At 45.8% G+C, this 23,654-nt stretch overlaps 1 protein-coding gene across 1 annotated transcript in view; it reads right to left on the reverse strand.

Moving 5' to 3' along the window:
- The window catches only part of LOC134908930 (cytochrome P450 2C5-like), a 183,141-nt gene that overhangs the window by 155,454 nt on the left and 4,033 nt on the right, over positions 1-23,654 (reverse strand). The window contains exon 2 of the mRNA XM_063915184.1: positions 10,191-10,390. Coding sequence (XP_063771254.1) covers positions 10,191-10,370 — 180 coding nt within the window. The 5' untranslated portion in view covers positions 10,371-10,390. The remainder of the gene's footprint in view (positions 1-10,190; positions 10,391-23,654) is intronic.

The raw sequence follows: 23,654 nt of genomic DNA on the forward strand, positions 1-23,654 counted from the left end.
ATTTCCCTGGCACTGTTTGTGACCTTGTCCCTGGATAAACCTAAACCCTTGATTACAAGCAACATATTCCTGACATCCTACCTGAATTCTCAAGTAAATAAAAAAAGAAAAAAAAAAAACAACTGGCGCCAATCAAATACTCAGTATTAAACAAAAAAAGAGAGCGCTGGCAAGTTGTGCTCTCAAATTTATTGAATCATTATAAATGTTTTATCAATTAAAAACAATTACGTAAAATTATCAGCTGATCGCAAACACCCTAAATCACAGTTTTTACTTTTTAATGGCTTTGTCCCACCAAAGGCATATATATTGCCACATTTAATAGCTTCCTCCAATGATATTCTACGTTTCAGCTGGCCATGTATTAGGGATTTATTAGTCTCCTTAATTTCTTACCGAGCTGTATTGATTATAATAGCACATATATTTTATTAGTTTTTTTTTTTTTTTATATATGGGCAGCTAGAACCTAAAACAATCCACAGTCTCTTAATTAACTGCACTCTAGTTACAATATTTTACCATTAAGGGGCCTAATTTAGGCTTATCACCAAAATATCGCGATAAGCATGCTTATTGCGAAAAATTACTGCGGAAACACCTTGGTACATCAGACCTTATAATGATTTAATAAATTTGAGAGTACAACTTTCCAACGCTCTTTTTTTTTTTTTTTTTAACCTGAATACTAAACTACAGGTTGAGTATCCCTTATCCAAAATGCTTGGGACCAGAAGTATTTTGGATATGGGATTTTTCCGTATTTTGGAATAATTGCATACCATAATGAGATATCATGGTGATGGGACCCAAGTATAAGCACAGAATGCATTTATGTTACATATACACCTTATACACACAGCCTGAAGGTCATTTTAGCCAATATTTTTTATAACTTTGTGCATTAAACAAAGTGTGTGTACATTAACACAATTCATTTATGTTTCATATACACCTTATACACACAGCCTGAAGGTCATTTAATACAATATTTTTAGTAACTTTGTGTATTAAACAAAGTTTGTGTACATTGAGCTATCAAAAAACAAAGGTTTCACTATCTCACTTTCACTCAAAAAAGTCCGTATTTCGGAATATTCCGTATTTCGGTATATTTGGATATGGGATACTCAACCTGTACTATCTGATTGTGTCTTTCTTTTACCCCCTCAGCGACCAGAGACTGGGAACCAATCCTGGATTTACAATTTAGCCTGTGAGCTGCAATTTCCATGACATTATCTCCCTAGACTCTTTAACAATGCATTATTCATGCAATAATATCACAATTAATTTCAATTCTACTCTAACTGTACAATATATTAGTGAAATTGTCTTCTTAATACCATGAAAGCACAAGTAGTGACATACTGCACACAAACCAATATTCCTGCCTCCGTATGTCTTCCAGGACTGCAAAGCAAATGTATTCCCTATTGTTAGGTTTGTGCTGAAGCATACTTGCCTACAATATAGCTTTCCTCTCTGCAGTAGATGCTGTGAGAGGAGAAGCAGGAGGGCAGTGATGTGGGGCAGGGCCAGACTAATTTCCTCATTAGGCCTACCCCTTTTGCTAAAATATTATGCTATTGGAGGGCATTTGCATTAGTGATGAGCGGGTTCGGTTTCTCGGAAACCGAACCCCTCCGAACTTCACCCTTTTTACACGGGTCCGAGGCATACTTGGATTCTCCCGTATGGCTCGGTTAACCCGAGCGCGCCCGAACGTCATCATCCCACTGTCGGATTCTCGCGAGATTCGGATTCTATATAAGCAGCCGCGCTTCGCCGCCATTTTCACTCGTGCATTGGAAATGTTAGGGAGAGGACGTGGCTGGCGTCCTCTCCGTGTATTGTTGATGCAAATATTTGTGCTTGCTTTACTTATTGCTTAATTGTGGAGACTGGGTAGCAGCTGTATATTAATATAGGAGGAGTACAGTGCAGAGTTTTGCTGATCAGTGACCACCAGTTTTATCCGTTCTCTGCATAAAAAAACGCTCCATTTCTGTGCTCAGTGTGCTGCATATATCTGTGCTCACACTGCTTAATTGTGGGGACTGGGGAGCAGCTGTATTATATAGGAGGAGTACGGTGCAGAGTTTTGCTGACAGTGACCACCAGTATACGTTGTCTGCCTGAAAAACACTCCATATCTGTGCTCAGTGTGCTGCATATATATGTGCTCACACTGCTTAATTGTGGGGACTGGGGTGCAGCTGTATTATATAGAAGGAGTACAGTGCAGAGTTTTGCTGACAGTGACCACCAGTATACGTTGTCTGCCTGAAAAACACTCCATATCTGTGCTCAGTGTGCTGCTTTATTGTGGGGACTGGGGACCACCAGTATAATATTATATAGGAGGAGTACAGTGCAGAGTTTTGCTGACCAGTAACCACCAGTATACGTTGTCTGCCTGAAAAACACTCCATATCTGTGCTGCATTGTAGACAGTATATAGTAGGAGTACAGTGCATCATTTTGCTGACCACCAGTATATAATATATAGGAGTACGGTACAGAAGGCCACTGCTGTACCTTCCTCTGTGTCGTCAAGTATACTATCCATCCATACCTGTGGTGCATTTCAGTTTTGCACAGTCTGCTGACCACCAGTATATAATATATAGCATTACGGTACAGTAGGCCACTGCTGTACCCACCTCTGTGTCGTCAAGTATACTATCCATCCATACCTGTGGTGCATTTCAGTTTTGCACAGTTTGCTGACCACCAGTATATAATATATAGCATTACGGTACAGTAGACCACTGCTGTACCTACCTCTGTGTTGTCAAGTATACTATCCATCTACATTCTATACCTGTGGTGCATTTTAGTTTTGCAGTTTGCTGACACAGTGACCACCAGCATATATAGCAGTACGGTACGGAAGGCAACTGCTGTACCTACCTCTGTGTCGTCAAGTATACTATCCATCTAGATTCTATACCTGTGGTTCATTTTAGTTTTGCAGTTTGCTTACACAGTGACCACCAGTATATATAGCAGTACGGTACGGTAGGCCACTGCTGTACCTACCTCTGTGTCGTCAAGTATACTATCCATCTAGATTATATACCTGTGGTGCATTTCAGTTGTGCGGTTTGCTTACACAGTGACCACCAGTATATATAGCAGTACGGTACGGAAGGCCACTGCTGTACCTACCTCTGTGTCGTCAAGTATACTATCCATCTACATTCTATACCTGTGGTGCATTTTAGTTTTGCAGTTTGCTGACACAGTGACCACCAGTATATATAGCAGTATGGTACGGAAGGCCACTGCTGTACCTACCTCTGTGTCGTCAAGTATACTATCCATCTACATTCTATACCTGTGGTGCATATCAGTTGTGCGCAGTATATATAGTAGTAGGCCATTGCTATTGATACTGGCATATAATTCCACACATTAAAAAATGGAGAACAAAAATGTGGAGGTTAAAATAGGGAAAGATCGAGATCCACTTCCACCTCGTGCTGAAGCTGCTGCCACTAGTCATGGCCGAGACGATGAAATGCCATCAACGTCATCTGCCAAGGCCGATGCCCAATGTCATAGTAGAGAGCATGTAAAATCCAAAAAACAAAAGTTCAGTAAAATGACCCAAAAATCAAAATTGAAAGCGTCTGATGAGAAGCGTAAACTTGCCAATATGCCATTTACGACACGGAGTGGCAAGGAACGGCTGAGGCCCTGGCCTATGTTCATGGCTAGTGGTTCAGATTCACATGAGGATGGAAGCACTCATCCTCTCGCTAGAAAAATGAAAAGACTTAAGCTGGCAAAAGCACAGCAAAGAACTGTGCATTCTTCTAAATCACAAATCCCCAAGGAGAGTCCAATTTTGTCGGATGCGATGCCTGACCTTCCCAATACTGGACGGGAAGAGCTTGCGCCTTCCACCATTTGCATGCCCCCTGCAAGTGCTGGAAGGAGCACCCGCAGTCCAGTTCCTGATAGTCAAATTGAAGATGTCACTGTTGATGTACACCAGGATGAGGATATGGGTGTTGCTGGCGCTGGGGAGGAAATTGACAAGGAGGATTCTGATGGTGAGGTGGTTTGTTTAAGTCAGGCACCCGGGGAGACACCTGTTGTCCGTGGGACGAATATGGCCATTGACATGCCTGGTCAAAATACAAAAAAAAATCAGCTCTTCGGTGTGGAATTATTTCAACACAAATGCGGACAACAGGTGTCAAGCCGTGTGTTGCCTTTGTCAAGCTGTAATAAGTTGGGGCAAGGACGTTAACCACCTCGGAACATCCTCCCTTATACGTCACCTGCAGCGCATTCATCATAAGTCAGTGACAAGTTCAAAAACTTTGGATGACAGCGGAAGCAGTCCACTGACCACTAAATCCCTTCCTCTTGTAACCAAGCTCCTGCAAACCACACCACCAACTCCCTCAGTGTCAATTTCCACCTTACACAGGAAAGCCAATAGTCCTGCAGGCCATGTCACTGGCAAGTCTGACGAGTCCTCTCCTGCTTGGAATTCCTCCGATGCATCCTTGAGTGTAACGCCTACTGCTGCTGGCGCTGCTATTGTTGCTGCTGGGAGTCGATCCTCATCCCAGAGGGGAAGTCGGAAGACCACTTGTACTACTTCCAGTAAGCAATTGATTGTCCAACAGTCCTTTGCGAGGAAGATGAAATATCACAGCAGTCATCCTGCTGCAAAGCAGATAACTCATGCCTTGGCAGCCTGGGCGGTGAGAAATGTGGTTCCGGTATCCACCGTTATTTCAGAGGCAACTAGAGACTTGATTGAGGTACTGTGTCCCCGGTACCAAATACCATCTAGGTTCCATTTCTCTAGGCAGGCGACACCGAAAATGTACACAGACGTCAGAAAAAGAGTCACCAGTGTCCAAAAAATGCAGTTGTACCCAATGTCCACTTAACCACGGGCATGTGGACAAGTGGAGCAGGGCAGACTCAGGACTATATGACTGTGACAGCCCACTGGGTAGATGTATTGTCTCCCGCAGCAAGAACAGCAGCGGCAGCACCAATAGCAGCATCTCGCAAACGCCAACTCGTTCCTAGGCAGGCTACGCTTTGTATCACCGCTTTCCAGAAGAGGCACACAGCTGACAACCTCTTACGGAAACTGAGGAAGGTCATCGCAGAATGGCTTACCCCAATTGGACTCTCCTGGGGATTTGTGACATCGGACAACGCCAGCAATATTGTGCGTACATTACATCTGGGCAAATTCCAGCACATCCCATGTTTTGCACATACATTGAATTTGGTGGTGCAGAACTATTTAAAAAACGACAGGGGCGTGCAAGAGATGCTGTCGGTGGCCCGAAGAATTGCGGGCCACTTTCGGCATTCAGCCACCGCGTGCCGAAGACTGGAGCATCACCAAACATTCCTGAACCTGCCCTGCCATCATCTGAAGCAAGAGGTGGTAACGAGGTGGAATTCAGCCCTCTATATGCTTCAGAGGATGGAGGAGCAGCAAAAGGCCATTCAAGCCTATACATCGGCCTACGATATAGGCAAAGGATGGGGAATGCACCTGACTCAAGCGCAGTGGAGAATGATTTCAACGTTGTGCAAGGTTCTGCAACCCTTTGAACTTGCCACACGTGAAGTCAGTTCAGACACTGCCAGCCTGAGTCAGGTCATTCCCCTCATCAGGCTTTTGCAGAAGAAGCTGGAGACATTGAAGGAGGAGCTAAAACAGAGCAATTCCGCTAGGCATGTGGGACTTGTGGATGGAGCCCTTAATTCGCTTAACAAGGATTCACGGGTGGTCAATCTATTGAAATCAGAGCACTACATTTTGGCCACCGTGCTCGATCCTAGATTTAAAACCTATGTTGTATCTCTCTTTCCGGCAGACACAAGTCTGCCGAGGTTCAAAGACCTGCTGATGAGAAAATTGTCAAGTCAAGCGGAACGTGACCCGTCAACATCTCCTCCTTCACATTCTCCCGCAACTGGGGGTGCGAGGAAAAGGCTAAGAATTCCGAGCCCACCCGCTGGCGGTGATGCAGGGCAGTCTGGAGCGAGTGCTGACATCTGGTCCGGACTGAAGGACCTGCCAACGATTACTGACATGTCGTCTACTGTCACTGCATATGATTCTCTCACCATTGAAAGAATGGTGGAGGATTATATGAGTGACCGCATCCAAGTAGGCACGTCAGACACAAACACCTGGCCCATCTAGGAGTGGCACTGCAGTGTCAGGCAGGATGGCACTTAAAAAAAATTGTCCCCAAACAGCACATGATGCAAAGAAAAAAAGAGGCGCACCAAGGATGCTGTGTGACTAAGCTAAGCGACACAAGGGGCCGACACAAACACCTGGCCCATCTAGGAGTGGCACTGCAGTGTCAGGCAGGATGGCACTTCAAAAAAATTGTCCCCAAACAGCACATGATGCAAAGAAAAAAAGAGGCGCACCAAGGTCGCTGTGTGACTAAGCTAAGCGACACAAGTGGCCGACACAAACACCTGGCCCATCTAGGAGTGGCACTGCAGTGTCGGACAGGATGGCACTTCAAAAAAATTGTCCCCAAACAGCACATGATGCAAATAAAAAAAGAGGTGCACCAAGGTCGCTGTGTGACTAAGCTAAGCGACCCAAGTGGCCGACACAAACACCTGGCCCATCTAGGAGTGGCACTGCAGTTTTCTAGCGAGAGGATGAGTGCTTCCATCCTCATGTGAATCTGAACCACTAGCCATGAACATAGGCCAGGGCCTCAGCCGTTCCTTGCCACTCCGTGCCGTAATGGCATATTGGCAAGTTTACGCTTCTCATCAGACGCTTTCAATTTTGATTTTTGGGTCATTTTACTGAACTTTTGTTTTTTTACATGCTCTCTACTATGACATTGGGCATCGGCCTTGGCAGACGATGTTGATGGCATTTCATCGTCTCGGCCATGACTAGTGGCAGCAGCTTCAGCACGAGGTGGAAGTGGATCTTGATCTTTCCCTATTTTAACCTCCACATTTTTGTTCTCCATTTTTTAATGTGTGGAATTATATGCCAGTATCAATAGCAATGGCCTACTACTATATATACTGCGCACAACTGAAATGCACCGCAGGTATGGATGGATAGTATACTTGATGACACAGAGGTAGGTAGAGCAGTGGCCTTCCGTACCGTACTGCTATATATACTGGTGGTCACTGTCAGCAAAACTCTGCACCGTACTCCTCCTATATAATACAGCTGCTCCCCAGTCCCCACAATTAAGCAGTGTGAGCACAGATATATGCAGCACACTGAGCACAGATATGGAGTGTTTTTCAGGCAGACAACGTATACTGGTGGTCACTGGTCAGCAAAACTCTGCACGGTACTCCTCCTATATAATATACTGGTGGTCCCCAGTGCCCACAATAAAGCAGTGTGAGCACAGATATATGCAGCACACTGAGCACAGATATGGAGTGTTTTTCAGGCAGACAACGTAAACTGGTGGTCACTGTCAGCAATACTGTGCACTGTACTCCTCCTATATAATACAGCTGCTCCCCAGTCCCCACAATTAAGCAGTGTGAGCACAGATATATGCAGCACACTGAGCACAGATATGGAGTGTTTTTCAGGCAGACAACGTATACTGGTGGTCACTGTCAGCAAAACTCTGCACTGTACTCCTCCTATATAATACAGCTGCTCCCCAGTCCCCACAATTAAGCAATAAGCACAAATATTATTAATAAACGGAGAGGACGCCAGCCACGTCCTCTCCCTAACATTTCCAATGCACGAGTGAAAATGGCGGCGACGCACGGCTGTTTATATAGAATCCGAATCTCGCGAGAATCCGACAGCGGGATGATGACGTTCGGGCGCGCTCGGGTTAACCAAGCCATACGGGAGAATTCGAGTATGCCTCGGACCCGTGTAAAATGGGTGAAGTTCGGGGGGGTTCGGTTTCCGAGGAACCGAACCCGCTCATCACTAATATTTACATGCACCTAAGACACATGTGCTCCCAGATATGGGGTGTGGTATCACTGGGGGCGTGGTCTCACAGAATATGCCACCAGGTAATGATTGACTGTAGGAGCGCATCCTGTATTATTGCCAGTGTTTCACCCTGATGAAAAGGCTGATTGGGCCTTGAAATGTTGGTCACCTGTTCCATTAGTTATGAGAGCCAGGTAGGCACCCCAGCACAATATAATTATTATAGTGTTTAGTTGGTGGTGGCAGGTGCAGCATATCTTATTTTGGGCACTGTACTGAGACTCAGACTGCAGGACACGAACTGCCCATCTTTGATCAGTAGAAGCAGCCAGCTGGATCTCCAACAAGCAGCATAAGACTTCTGCAGGACAGCCCTGTCACAATCACACGGGCCGCCTTCTCAAAGCTGAGGCTGAGTGTGACTGCACCTAGCATGGTGGTAAAGGAAGTGGAGGAGGAAGCGCTGGGAAACTGTGCGGTGCAGTGAGGGCTAATGTTCTGCGCCATCATAAGTAACAGTCTTACTCCATGCTGGCATTTGAACCCCGTGCCTGGGCTGGACTCTGGCCGGCTGGCAGTGGGGGAGGTAGGTTGCTGTGTGAGCAGGGGGAGGCTGGAGCTGCAGCTGCAGCCTCCCCATTGGTTACCACACGGACTTGCTGTTAGAGCCGCAGCGGTTTCTAGTGCCTGCCGGCTCTTTTATAAAATGTGACTGACGGAAATAGCAGTAGCGCTGGTGCTTTTCTCCTTTTGAAGAAAAAAGAATTCAGAACCGACAGGGGGGGGGGGGGGGGGGGGGCTCGGGCCCGAGTGCCCCCCCCCCCCCCCTGGATCTGCCTATGTTTGGCTATATTTTAAAGGTCTATATTTTATCTGTTGACATCTTGACCCTATTGACATTTAAAACAGTCTGTACAGTATATTAAATGTCTAATTTATGTCCATGTCTGAATTATGCACCTATCAACATTACATCTGTCTCCATATGGATTGGCGACATATAGTCATTCTAGTTGTCTAAGGGCCAGATGCATCATCGCTTGGAAAGTGATAAAATGGAGAGTGAAAAAGTATCAGCCAATCAGCTCCTAACTGCCATTTTTCAAACACAGCCTGTGACATGGTAGTTAGGACCTGATTGGCTGGTACTTTTTCACTCTCCATTTTATCACTTTCCAAGTGATGATGCATCTAGCCCTACATATTTTACCTGTTGGCATTATGGTGTAATCCCGTTTTCCAGGAGTGTCAGGAAAAAGCAGGCGTTCCCATGCGTTTTCAGGGAGGGTGTGTGACGTGAGCTCTGGCACGATCAGCCCGGGGACTATCCAATCGCAAACCTCTGCAAATTCGCAGAGGAACGATCGGGTCTGAATTAGCCCCTTATTTCATTAGTCACATTGGCCATTTATCGGCTACTGTAATTTAACTGTACTTTCACACTATGGCATACCTCCCGAGTTTGCTGTGAGTCAGGGAGGGACATCATCGCGTGCCTGAAATTAGGGGGTGTGGCCTTTCAGAAAGGAGGCGTGCCCTCGGTGAAGGCTTGCGCTCACAAGCCACGCCCACTTTTTGTTATTATGGGGGCATGAACAGCACTGAGAGAGCTGCTGACCATGCCCCCTGTCCCTCTCTGCCGGGAATAGACGCTGCGCGCATGCGCACAGTATCTATTCACCGCTGCTTTGCTCAGAGCAGCGAGTGACAGGGAGGATCTCCCAATTGAGTCCCCCCCGCCACCGCGGGACACTGAGACCCGCGGGTGGGACATCGGGACAGACCGTGAAAAACAGGACTGTCCCGCCAAAATCGGGCCAGTTGGGAGGTATGCTATGTGGTTAATCCTGTAAACTGTGAGTCCTCTTGCAGTGCGAGTATGAGCGATTAGATGCAGCGCTTGCAGTAACGACGGACTTTCTGAGTTTTGTTTGCAGCCCGATAGAGCTGTGTACAAAATCGATTAGTCCCGAGCGAGATCGAGCCACGAGGGATGGGAGTTGCGGTGCTTTGCCAAGGTTTTCCACGGCATTGCTACGGAAACTCGCAGTTCTCGCATCTAATAGGATTGATCCCTATGAATGTATTCCTGTATTCCAGTACTTCTTACTTTCTGTTAATGGCGGTACCAGCCACCTTCCACTGCTTGTAGTAATATAGAAACAGACCATCATTTAACCCCTTCATTACAGTAGGTTTATTATAGTAAATTGAATATTACCTGGTGAAGTGTTTCATAAGGTCTATTCATGTCCATAATATGCATATTTCCGATGATAGGTAATGGCGTGGGTCCAGGAGGAAAATTGCGATAACCATTTCTTCTGCGTCCGTAGTAAAGTAATGCCGCGAAAATACATAGAGTAATAGACAGTACTGTAACTGGATCAGTGTTACTCATGGCGCCAGCAAAGCTTTCACCTATAAAAATAATAAATTGAATGTCAGTTTGAGGTCTTACTGTATGTCATAAAGACAGCTTCACGGGGATAAAACAGTACATTGACAGAGAACTAAGGGCCTAATTCAAGGTTGATTGCAAAACAACATTTTTCTCTAATGGGAAAAACCATGTGCATTGCAGGTGGGGCAGATGTAACATGTGAGGAGAGATTTAGATTTGGGTGGGTTATATTGTTTCTGTGCAGGGTAAATACTGGCTGCTTCATTTTTGCACTGCAATTCAGATTTCAGTTTTAACACACCCCACCCAAATCTAACTCTCTCTCTGCACATGTTACATCTGTCCCACCTGCAGTGCACCTGGTTTTGCCCATTAGAGGAAAATGTTGTTTTACAATCAACCTTGAATTAGGCCCTAAGGACCTTATTCAGCATAAGTTGAAGTTTTGCTAAATAGCATGCTGGGGGGCCACCCAGCATGCTAATTGCTGCCAGTGATGCTATTGTAGTTAAATTGTGATTGCATCGCTGTCCCCGCAATTTAACGGTAGCCCCCTGCCTGTGCAGCCTAGCTGCGAAGGCAGGCGCACCACCGATTTGTTTTATCGGAGTGGCTGCGTTTGACATCACGGGGGCGCTGTCTGCCGTAATGTGTAAAAAATGGGTACTGTGTCTGCCGTAATGTGTAAAAAAAAGGGGACGCTGTCTGCCGTTATGTGTAACAAAGGGGACGCTGTCTGCCGTAATGTGTAAAAAGGGGGACTGACTGCTGTAATGTGTAAAAAGGGGGACTGTCTGTCGTAATGTGTAAAAAGGGGACACTGCCGTAATGTGTAAAAAGGGGACACTGTCTGCCGTAATGTGAAAAAAGGGGACGCTGTCTGCAGTAATGTGTAAAAACGGGACGCTGCCTGCCGTAATGTGTAAAAAAGGGACGCTGTCTGCCGTAATGTGTAAAAAAGGGGACGCTGTCTGCCGTAATGTGTAAAAACCGGACGCTTTCTGCCATAATGTATAAAAGCTGGATTCTGTCTACCGGAATGTGTAAAAAGGGTAACTGTCCGCCGTAATGTGTAAAAGGGGCTCTACCTGGTGTAGTGGTGCTACTGTGTGGCGTAATTTGAATAATGGAGACTACTGTGCACCGTTATATGAATTTGTATTATTTTGTGGCCACACCCCTTCCCCGTGAAGCCACGCCCCTATATTTTTTGCGCGCGTGCACTGCCCCTGTTTTACATAGAGGGGGGGCTCCGATGCCGTTTCTTGCACACAACGCTAAAATGTCTAGTTACAGCACTGATGCTAGGTATCCATTTCCCTGGCCCTGAGCAGGTCCCCCTCACCAGATCCTCTCCAGGGGTGAGGGGGTGGACTTGGATGGGATGGGGGGGGAGGGGCCAAGCATTTTGTAGCACCTGGGCCCACCGCTCGCTAGTTCTGAACTTACTCAGCCGCTGCAATCACTTCAGCCTGTCCGGTCCCGGAATTGATGTCAGACACCCGCCCTGCAAACGCCCGGACACGCCTGCGTTTTCCCAACCACTCCCTGAAAACAGTCAGTTGCCACCCATAAATGCCTTCTTCCTGTCAATCTTCTTGAGATCGGCTGTGCGAATGGATTCTTCGTTAAATCCATCGCCCAGCACCGATCCGTTTTGTACCCGTACAACGTGCCTGCGCATTGCGGTGCACACGCATGCTCAGTTCTGACGAGTTTTGACCTGATCATAGCGCTGCAAAAAATAGCTAGCGAGCGATCAACTTGGAATGACCCCCATAGTACAGTATTATCTGGTCAGTTGTAAAACCAACCTCTGAAGTTTTATTTATTAAACCTGCACTTTAAAATGTTCCGTCATACTGATACCATGTTACAGTTTTATGTATTTTACACCAATTTTGTTTCCTGTACTGGTAAAACAGGGATTTCACTTTATTTTTTTAATACTATTGTTTTAATTATATTTATAAACTTTTACATTTTGTCAAAGTATTAAAGCTACTCTTTATCTGGAACATGGATAATTACTCAAGCCTGCTTAATTGCATGCCAGTTAGCCATCTACAGTATTTGTTTAAGATTAATTCTATAAAAAAGCCAACAATAAACTTTAGCTACCAGTTTCAATATACAACAAAAACTCGTATGTGTGGAAGCTTTAGAATCCTGGGGACATACAGTATTTACTAAAGGTCAATTTCGACAAATTTTGATTTTTGACTGATTTTTGGTTGATTTTACTAATTAGAGATTTACTAAAGGCAAAATTGACCCCCTCCCAAAAAATAGACTCCTGATTGAAACCAAACATCGGGAATACATTTCCAGTTTTTTCAGTCACCAGCATCGTGCTCAACCAGCTGAAGGTTAATGCCATAAACATCACAGGGTCCCCCCGCCATTACATAATCCTGCCCTGGAGAGGTCACCCCCGCCCTGATATTACTCAGGAACAGTGCCATTTCTAAGGCTGGGCCAGCCATGCAATCGCATGGGGCTCCTGCCCGTGACCATTGTGTGCAGTATTCTATGCAGTCTGGCAGGTCGCATAGAATTCTGTGAAAACTTCCCTCCCAAAATGGCCGCTGCCTGAGAGAGGACTGTTTTGATGGATACTAGAGGAGGTGGTAGCCATTTTAGGAGAGACATTCAAGAGACGGAACCTGGAGGGGGGAGGCAGGCGATGGCACACCAGTGCAGGAAATGTGGCAGCGGCAGCAGAAACAGAGGGAGCAGGCTGAGGCTAGCAGCAGTAGCAGCATTAAACAACCTCTGACAATGAGCAGGACCAGGTACAGTGCCAATTGTAAGGAGCATTATGAGTTTTATTAAGTGAGGCATGGTGCAAGGGGCATTACTGTGTGGGGCATAACAATGGGCATTACTGTGTGGGGCATACTTTAATGCAAAAGGCATTACTGTGTGTGGCTTAATATGGTGCTAGGGGCATTACTATGTGGGGCATAATAAGTTGCAAGTGACATTACTGTGTGGGGCATAACAAGGGGCATTACTGTGTGGGCATAATAAGGTACAAGGGGCATTACCGTGTTTGGCATAATATGGTGTTAGGGTATTACTATGTGGGGCATAATAAGGTGCATTACTGTGTGGGGCTTAACAAGGGGCATTACTATGTGGAGCATACTTTGGTGCAAGGGGCATTACTGTGTGGGGCATAATAAGGTGCAAGGGTATTACTGTGTGGGGCATAATAAGGTGCAAGGGCATTACTGTGTGGGGCTTAATTTGCTGCAAGTGGCATTACTGTGTAGGGCATAATATGGTAATAGTGGCATTACTGTTTGGGGCATAATATCGTGTAAGGTGGTATTTTCCTGCAACACCACACCCATTTCAGCAAAACCATGCTCCTTATTGTGGGGCGCAATCTCCCCCCCCCCCCCCCCTCATGACTATGGCACGTTTTTTTGTATTCACTCTGGGAGCCAAATTGGCTAGAAACAGCCCTGCTTTGGAAAAGAGGACCCCCCCCAACAAAGGGTTCCACCCTCTCAGGAATATCCCAGGCCTGGGGTAAAGCCTGGACTATGCTTTGTGCTCCTTGGTTGTGGTGGTGAGTGCGGAGTTCATAGTTTTAAAAGTAGAAACAGTATTGCTCTTTACAGTGGGACTACAGGTCCCTGCCAGTCTAGTCCTGCATCGCTGCACTTGGGGAACTATAAGTGCCAGGATACCCGGATAGTAATGAACCAATTTAACCCTTTGTTACACACTCATGCACACTCACAGTCACACTACATACTCACCTACTCCATGTCATTGGTCAGTCCCCTTCTCCAAGTACTGTAGAAATCCAGGGGGCTTGGCAAAACAAAACAAAAAATGCACACCCGGACTAGCTGACAGACCCCTCTTGTAGCCATAAGTTTGGCAAACATGGCACAGTGGTATTATAATACAGCCATAGAGCTAGCATAAACCAAGTGCATGTTATGATTCATAGTAGATACCTGGGCAGCAGTCTGTATATGAGATGGATTTAATGGGTTGGCCTGATATGTGGAACTGTAATAACTGTGTTACTAAGGCAACCAGGTAGTACAAGGTGGTGCTCACGTGATTTCACTTGCCCAGCAGTATCTTAGCCTCCTGCAATGCTAGGCTTTGCCATTAGCAGCCTCCTTTCCACGATGAATTATGTCCACCCCGTACTCAGATGCCCCAGGACTCATGGATGGACAAGGCTACGATAGGAGGCTGGGCAAGAGTAAAACACAAGTGCAGAGAGACGCTCACTGAATACTACCTTTATTAGGCTGACCAATTCACAAGCTGGGATAAGTAACAGAATGTACGTGAGTGCAACAATGCACAGGGTAGTATTAGCAACTGAGTATAAACTGTATGTAAATGCAACAATGCACAAGATGGTATTAGCAACTAAACACAAACTGTATGTAAATGCAACACATAAGGTGTTATAAGCAACTAAGTACAAGCAATAAATAACTTAGCAGTGAGTTCCTTAAGGAACTAGGCAGAGTAAGGCAAGGATAACAAGATTACTTAGCTGCAGGAGTCCCCTGGATTCCAGGCAAGGCAGGACAAAGAAAGACAAGGCAAGGTAAGGCTGTACTTCCAGGCTAGGTCTCACATACACAGCCAGGAACTCAGGTGACACAGGTAATGAACTCAGGATTCTGGCAATACAGGGTACACAGGATATAGACTGGACTGGGTATCACAAGTAATGTAATAGCACCAACTGCACAGGTTCGAGATACCATCATAGGACAGTGACTGGACACAGGTACTATCAGGAACAAGAAGCTATAACTGGCCTCAGGTGAAGGGCAAGCTGGGTAATAAAGGGAGCAAGCCCAAGTTTCATATTAACAAATGATCACTAGATGGCATACATAGTACCGAACAAACAATAGTAACACAGTGCTGGTAAGGGAATCATATAATACAGTATCTCAATTTATACTACATATACTATACGATTTTATAGCCCTAATATAGTATTAATAATATATAGAGTCAAAAATAGGAGCTATTAAGATAATACTGCCTATTAAATAAATATCTTATAGGCACGTTCCACTCACAGGGATTTATACTTAAGTATATGGAAAAATTAATAAAAACTAACACTGTAAATGAAAAATATATACATAAAGGGAGATATATATATGGAAAACTGGAGAAATAGGGTTTGGCGCTCAGTGTTGCTAAGAAATGGTTAATTTAAAAGCCAAAGAAATATATGTGCAATTCTTGTTTTATAAAAAACATTTAATATATATGAGAGTAAAAAGTTATACATAGTACATAAAAACATAAAAATATGGACCAAGTAAATATTAAAAGGATAAGAAGACCAACTTAGCTTAAAAAACAGCAGGGGGTTAGTGCAGGAAGCCCAACGCGTTTCATCTCATCAGACTTCTTCAAAGACCCTTTGAAGAAGTCTGATGAGACGAAACGCGTCTGGGGCCGTGGAGATGGAACAGCAGCAGGAACTCTTGGAGAGACACAGGAGGTTGCGGCACACGGACGGACTGGGGTGCAGACACTTGGAGACAGGGTAACGGCAGTCGGCAGACTAAGGTCATCAGCAAGATGGTGAAGCTGGAATTCAATGCAGGAACAAGGCAAAACCCACTGGACAGATGAACTGAGACCAGACAGGAACCAGAGAGCAGAACACCGCATGTAGTAGCTATAACTGGCAAGGCCTCTTGGGATTGAGAGGCTTAAAAGAACAGGCTGGACCAATCAGCTGTGAGCACCAGACAGACCCCCAGTAATTGATATAACATGCAGCTGCAGTGCAGACTGAGCAGGCGGACAAGCTGAATAGTAGGTTTCAGGTTACCAGCTGTAATTACAGAATCCAGACACCTGTGGAGTCAGTTGCTGAGTGCAGGAGTAGAGGCACTGGGAGAACCAAGAACCAAGCTTATCCAGAAATTCATAGAAGAAAGACCTCTTAAGTCTGGGTGCATGAAGAAACCTCTCTGGTACCCAGGTTCTCTCTTCTGGACCGTAACCCTTCCAATGCACGAGGAAATGAACTTGACCCCTCCTGAACTTGGAATCCAGAATCTTTTCCACAACAAACTCCCCCTGACCTTGGACTAACACAGCGGCAGGCCTTCTGAAAGATCTTCTAAAGCTCTGGGACACAAATGCTGGTTTCAACAAGGAACAGTGGAAAGTGTTATTGATCTTAAGTGATTTTGGTAAAAGGAGTCGAAAGGCTACTGGATTAATCTGTTTTATAATCCAGAATGGATCAATGAACCTAGGCCCAAATTTTTGAGAGGGCTGGCGTAACTTGATATTTCGAGTGGACAGCCACACCATGCCACCCACTTTAAAAGTACAAGGTCTTCGTCGTCTGTCAGCAATTTGTTTGGAACGAACAGAGACTTGGTTGAGTGCCAGACGTACTCTCCTTCAAATTTTCCTCAGACGAGCTACAGGATCAAGGGAAGAAGTCTGTTGCTGCAGGATGTCAAAAGCGTTAGACCTAGGATGGAAACCCGAGAGACAAAAGAAGGGTGACATGGATGAAGAAGAGTGACTGGAATTATTATATGCAAATTCAGCAAATGCCAGATGGTCCACCCAATCGTTATGGTACTTGGAAACATAACAACGGAGATACTGTTCAAGAGACTGGTTCACTCGCTCAGTCTGTCCATTGGATTGTGGATGATAACCAGAGGACAGACTTAGATTAATATCCAAGGCTGAACAGAAAGCTCGCCAGAATCGAGCAATAAACTGAGTTCCTCTGTCGGAGACGATGTCCTGTGGTAATCCATGTAATTTAAAGATATGTTTGATAAACAAGGTTGCCAATTCTCTGGCACTGGGGAGCTTGCGAAGAGGAACAAAGTGAGCCATCTTACTGAACCGGTCTACCACAACCCAAATGGTATTGTACCCTGATGCTTACGAAGATCAACCACAAAGTCCATAGAAATATGGGACCAAGGTCTTGAGGGAACCGTAAGAGGCAGAAGATATCCCATGGGAGCTTTACGAGGAGTTTTATGTTGAGCACAGATCTCACAAGCAAGAATGAACTCTCTAACAACTTGACACATAGAAGGCCACCAAACTGAGCGAGACAATAAATCCAGAGTCTTAGAAATCCCTGGATGCCCAGAGACTCTTTTTACATTAAATTCAGATAAAACTGCTTTCCTGTACTCTTTAGGGACAAAAAGGAGTCCTGAGGGAGTCCCCATGGGTGCAAGAGACTGTTTGGCTTGAATCTGGGAGACTAAATCTTGAGCAAGCATGGATATTGGAAACAGGAATAATTGGTTCAGAAGAGCAGGATGAATTTTGAATTGGAAGGAAGCTTCGTGACAAGGCATCTGCTTTAAGATTCTTTGATCCTGGCCGATAGGAGATCACATGGTTGAATCTGGTGAAGAATAATGCCCATCGTGCCTGTCTTGGATTCAGTCTCTTGGCTGATTCAATATAGGATAGATTTTTATGGTCAGTGAGGATTGTAATCACATGTCCAACCAATGCCTCCATTCTTCTAGAGCCCACTTGATAGCAAGCAGTTCACGATTTCCAACATCATAGTTGGCTTCGGCAGGAGAGAACTTTCTGGACAGAAAAGAGCACGGGTGAAGTTTAGAATCCACGGGATCTTTCTGCGATAGGACTGCTCCCACTCCCACTTCAGAAGCATCCACTTCCATAACAAAAGGCAGGTCAGGATTTGGATGACTAAGAACAGGTGCGGATATAAAGGCTTTTTTTAACTTGAGAAAAGCTTGTAGAGCTGAAGGTGACCAATGTGACGGATCCGCACCTTTCTTGGTCAAAGCAACAATAGGTGCAACAATGTCTGAAAATGAACGAATAAATCTCCTGTAATAATTAGCGAATCCAAGAAAGCGTTGTATAGCTTTAAGGTTAGTAGGTTGTGCCCAATCTTGAATTGCTTGGAGCTTACTGGGATCCATGGAGAACACCTTGGGAGAGATGATGTAGCCTAAGAAAGCGACTTCCTTCACTTCGAATTCACATTTTTCTAACTTGGCGTATAGATGGTGTTCCCGAAGCTTTTGCAATACCATCTGGACATGGACTCGATGCTGCTCAAGTGACCGTGAATATATTAGGATGTCATCCAAGTAGACCACAACAAATTTTCCCAGGAATTCTCGGAGCAGATCATTGATAAAATCTTGGAAGACGGCAGGAGCATTTGACAATCCAAATGGCATAACAAGGTATTCATAATGTCCAGAATGAGTGTTGAAGGCCGTCTTCCACTCGTCACCGGCCTTAATGCGTATGAGGTTATATGCCCCCCGAAGATCAATTTTAGAGAAGATTTCCGCCATCCAGAGTTGATCAAGCAACACGGAAATTAAAGGCAAAGGATAAGAGTTCTTAACAGTGATTTTGTTGTGTCCTCTATAATCAATGCATGGACGTAAGGAGCCGTCCTTTTTTGCCACAAAGAAGAATCCTGCTCCTACTGGTGATTTTGAGGGACAAATAAACCCTTTGCTTAGGTTCTCCTGAATATAGTCCTCCATAGCTTTGGTTTCTGGCAAAGAAAGAGCATATAATCTACCCTTAGGTAAATTATCTTCGGATACCAGACTGATGGCGCAGTCATAAGGTCGATGTGGGGGAAGAGTATCCGCCTCTTTCTTGGAGAAGACATCCGCAAATGAACGATATGGAGTCGGTAGCCCCTCTGGTATAACTTGAGAGCATCGCACTGGCAAGGACAGACATCTTCCCGTACATTCTGTTCCCCACTGTAAGAGTTCTCCTGTCTTCCAGCAGATGGATGGATTATGGGATTTCAACCATGGAAGCCCTAGGACTATGGAAGCCATGGGGCAATTGACAAGGAGGAAACTAATCTTCTCTGAATGCAGAAGACCAGTAGTTAAATGAACAAGAGGAGTTTGCTGAGACACTTGCACACTGAGGAGGGGTTTACCGTCAAGGCCACAAATAGTCACAGGAGGCTTCATCCTTAGTATAGGAATGTTCCAGGACCGGGCGAAAGAGATATCCATAAAGTTGTCAGCTGCACCACAATCAACGAAAGCCTTGACTGCAGCTTGCTGAGTAGGCAGACTAATTTGAACTGGAAGCAAGACTGAATTTTTAGGAGAGATTCCAGCCAGACCCAGGAGTAACTCCCCTTTTACCCCATGGTCTTGTCTTTTCCCAACTTCAGGGTGCAAACATTAGCAAAATAACCCTTTGCTCCACAATATAAGCATAGGCCCATCGATCGCCTACGGGATTTTTCCTGAGCAGAAAGACGATAGGGTTCACTGGAGTCTTCGGCTTCTTTCAAGGCTACTGCTGAGGGAGATGGTGACCCTCCTCCTTTCTCCATCCTCCGTTCCCTGATCCGACGAACTACTCGAATTGCTAACTGCATGAGCTTGTCCAGGGTTTCAGAAGTAGGATACTGGACAAGGTAGTCTTTAATTTGCTCAGTGAGGCCTAAGCGGAACTGACTTCGGAGGGCTGGGTCATTCCAACCACTATCACCTGCCCATCTGCGAAACTCAGTGCAGTATACCTCGGCCGTGTTTTTCCCTTGTCTCAGGGCTCGTAAGTGAGCCACTGCAGAAGCTGCTCGGTCCGGGTCATCATAAAGAATTCCTAGGGCGCTGTGTGCAAGGCGGGATTCTCTGTTTTTAATCCGAACACCCAGGACTGGGGTTCCCCCTGCAGGAGGGAGATGATGATACCTACTCGCTGAGCCTCAGAACAGACGATAACGTCCAGAGTCTGAAATATAGCTTGCAGCTACCACGGAAATTCTGGAACTGTTTCCAGTCACCTGTGAACCGATCAGGAAGATGCAGCTGTGGTTCAGGCCCAGGAGCCCTTGTCACCACCAATGACCTGCTAGTTTTTTCCTGGGTGGAAACTCGGAGCTTTAGATCTTGCAGTTGCTGCGTCAAATTTTGTATTTGACCAGCCAAGATTTGAGACGGATTTTGCTGTGACGGGTCCATGCCCAGGAAGTGGTGGGCCATTTATAATGTCAGGAACTGGTGCAGAATCCGGAATTTGGGATCAGGTACCAAGTGGTTGACGTTACCCAAAACAGAAGCGCAGAGTCTAACACACCGAAAGGTTTTCACCAGGGAACCCCGCAAGGGGATATGGGCTTCGCGGCTCCCGACGTGCAGGTCGCGGCCCCCTGTCTGGGTCACTTGATACCTGAACTGGACTAGAGTTATGGTAGAGGTGTTGTATATGACAAGCCGCAGGGATACGCAGGAACAAACAGGAACTGGAGAAGGTTGCAGGGTGCACACGGCCAGATGGTACACTGGGGCCGTGGAGATGGAACAGCAGCAGGAACTCTTGGAGAGACACAGGAGGTTGCGGCACACGGACGGACTGGGGTGCAGACACTTGGAGACAGGGCAACGGCAGTCGGCAGACTAAGATCGTCAGCAAGATGGTGAAGCTAGAATTCAATGCAGGAACAAGGCAAAACCCACAGGACAGATGAACTGAGACCAGAGAGGAACCAGAGAGCAGAACACCGCATGGAGTAGCTATAACTGGCAAGGCCTCTTGGGATTGAGAGGCTTAAAAGAACAGGCTGGACCAATCAGCTGTGAGCACCAGACAGGCCCCCAGTAATTGATATAACATGCAGCTGCAGTGCAGACTGAGCAGGCTGACAAGCTGAATAGTAGGTTTCAGGTAACCAGCTGTAATTACAGAATCCAGACACCTGTAGAGTCAGTTGCTGAGTGCAGGAGTGGAGGCACTGGGAGACAACTATGCAGGAGCTAGCTGTGACCTGTAGTTCCACAAACTGAAGCAAAGGTAAATCACAACAATAACTAACAAAACATGAGTGCTCAGGATTGTAACAGGCCTGATGAAATTTATAATAATAAAAGAAACGTTGACCATACTTTGGATAACCCGCTAAGATTCTGGGGGCTGGCATGGAACTCTGACTGAAAAACCCTGTGAGTACCTTTCTTTGCATGTTTGATGATGTCTGATTGATGGCACCCAGGTAATAAATGGAACTTGCATATAGGAGTGCCGGTCACCATGGATTGCTATATAACACCCTGTGAGTGCCGCTACTTTTCTTTGTATATATATATATATATTTATATATATATACAGACACTCACTTTTGCAAAAGAAAAGAAAAAAAGACCAGCACTCACGTTTTGATGATGAAAAGGAAAAAGGGGTTTATTCCTTACAGAAGAAACATCTGGACATGATCCTAGTACTACAGCCCGACGGCCGTTTCAACTCTCCGTGGTTTTCGTCAGGGGCCCCTTTTTTCTTTTCATCATCAAAACGTGAGTGCTGGTCTTTTTTTCTTTTCTTTTGCAAAAGTGAGTGTTTGTATCAATTTCCAGGACCCTGCACCACCATGTCAATATTATTTGATTTTTACTGAATGCTGTCATTTTGCTATGTTTTGTATATATATATACACACACACACACACACACATATATATATATATATATATATATACTAGAGATGAGCGGGTTCGAATGTAACGCCAGAATTAACGCCAGTTCGGTTTTATCCGGATGTTTCTTATTGGCTGTCCAAAACACGTGACGTCCGTGAGCCAATAGGATGCCGTTTTGAGAACCAAGTAAATCCGAGTAAAACCGAACCCGCTCATCTCTAATATATATATATATATATATATATACATGCACACACCGCCGGCACTCGGACTGCCCCCAGGGCTGGCTTGCTCCGGTGCCCTCCACTAGGGTAGATCCCCCATATCCATAAGGCAACAAATGAGGCGGCACTCGGAGACTTTGAAAATCAAAAAGTGACTTTAGTGCATAAAGTGCTGAATCGACGTTTCAGGGTACTAGACCCCTTCTTCAGGATGAAGAAGGGATCTAGTACCCTGAAACGTCGATTCAGCACTTTATGCACTAAAGTCACTTTTTGATTTTCAAAGTCTCCGAGTGCCGCCTCATTTGTTGCCTTATATATATATATATATATATACACTGCTCAAAAAAATAAAGGGAGCACTTAAACAACACAATGTAACTCCAAGTCAATCACACTTCTGTGAAATCAAACTGTCCACTTAGGAAGCAACACTGATTGACAATAAATTTCACATGCTGTTGTGCAAATGGAATAGACAACAGGTGGAAATTATAGGCAATTAGCAAGACACCCCCAATAAAGGAGTTGTTCTGCAGGTGGTAACCACAGACAACTTCTCAGCTCCTATGCGTTCTGGCTGCTGTTTTGATCACTTTTGAAAGCTGCCGGTGCTTTTACTCTAGTGGTAGCATGAGACGGAGTCTACAACCCACACAAGTAGCTCAGGTAGTGCAGCTCATCCAGGATGGCACATCAATGCGAGCTGTGGCAAGAAGGTTTGCTGTGTCTGTCAGCGTAGTGTCCAGAGCATGGAGGCGCTACCAGGAGACAGGCCAGTACATCAGGAGGCGTGAAGGAGGCCGTAGGAGGGCAACAACCCAGCAGCAGGACCGCTACCTCCGCCTTTGTGCAAGGAGGAACAGGAGGAGCACTGCCAGAGCCCTGCAAAATGACCTCCAGCAAGCCACAAATGTGCATGTGTCTACTCAAATGATCAGAAACAGACTCCATGAGGGTGGTATGAGGGCCCGACATCCACAGGTGGGGGTTGTGCTTACAGCCCAACCCCGTGCAGGACGTTTGGCATTTGCCAGAGAACACCAAGATTGGCAAATTCGCCACTGGTGCCCTGTGCTCTTCACAGATGAAAGCAGGTTCTCACTGAGCACATGTGACAGACGTGACAGAGTCTGGAGACGCCAAGGAGAACGTTCTGCTGCCTGCAATATCCTCCAACATGACCAGTTTGGCAGTGGGTCAGTAATGGTGTGGGGTGGCATTTCTTTGGGGGGCCGCACAGCCCTCCATGTGCTCGCCAGAGGTAGCCTGACTGCCATTAGGTACCGAGATGTGATCCTCACACCCCTTGTGAGACCATATGCTGGTGCGGTTGGCCCTGGGTTCCTCCTAATGCAAGACAATGCTAGACCTCGTGTGGCTGGAGTGTGTCAGAAGTTCCTGCAAGACGAACGCATTGATGCTAAGGACTGGCCTGCCCGTTCCCCAGACCTGAATCCAATTGAGCACATCTGGAACATCATGTCCCGCTCCATCCACCAACGCCACCACAGACTGTCCAGGAGTTGGCGGATGCTTTAGTCCAGGTCTGGGAGGAGATCCCTCAGGAGACCATCCGCCACCTCATCAGGAGCATGC

Source organism: Pseudophryne corroboree, chromosome 4 (genome assembly GCF_028390025.1).
Source record: "Pseudophryne corroboree isolate aPseCor3 chromosome 4, aPseCor3.hap2, whole genome shotgun sequence".
Lineage (NCBI taxonomy): Eukaryota > Metazoa > Chordata > Amphibia > Anura > Myobatrachidae > Pseudophryne > Pseudophryne corroboree.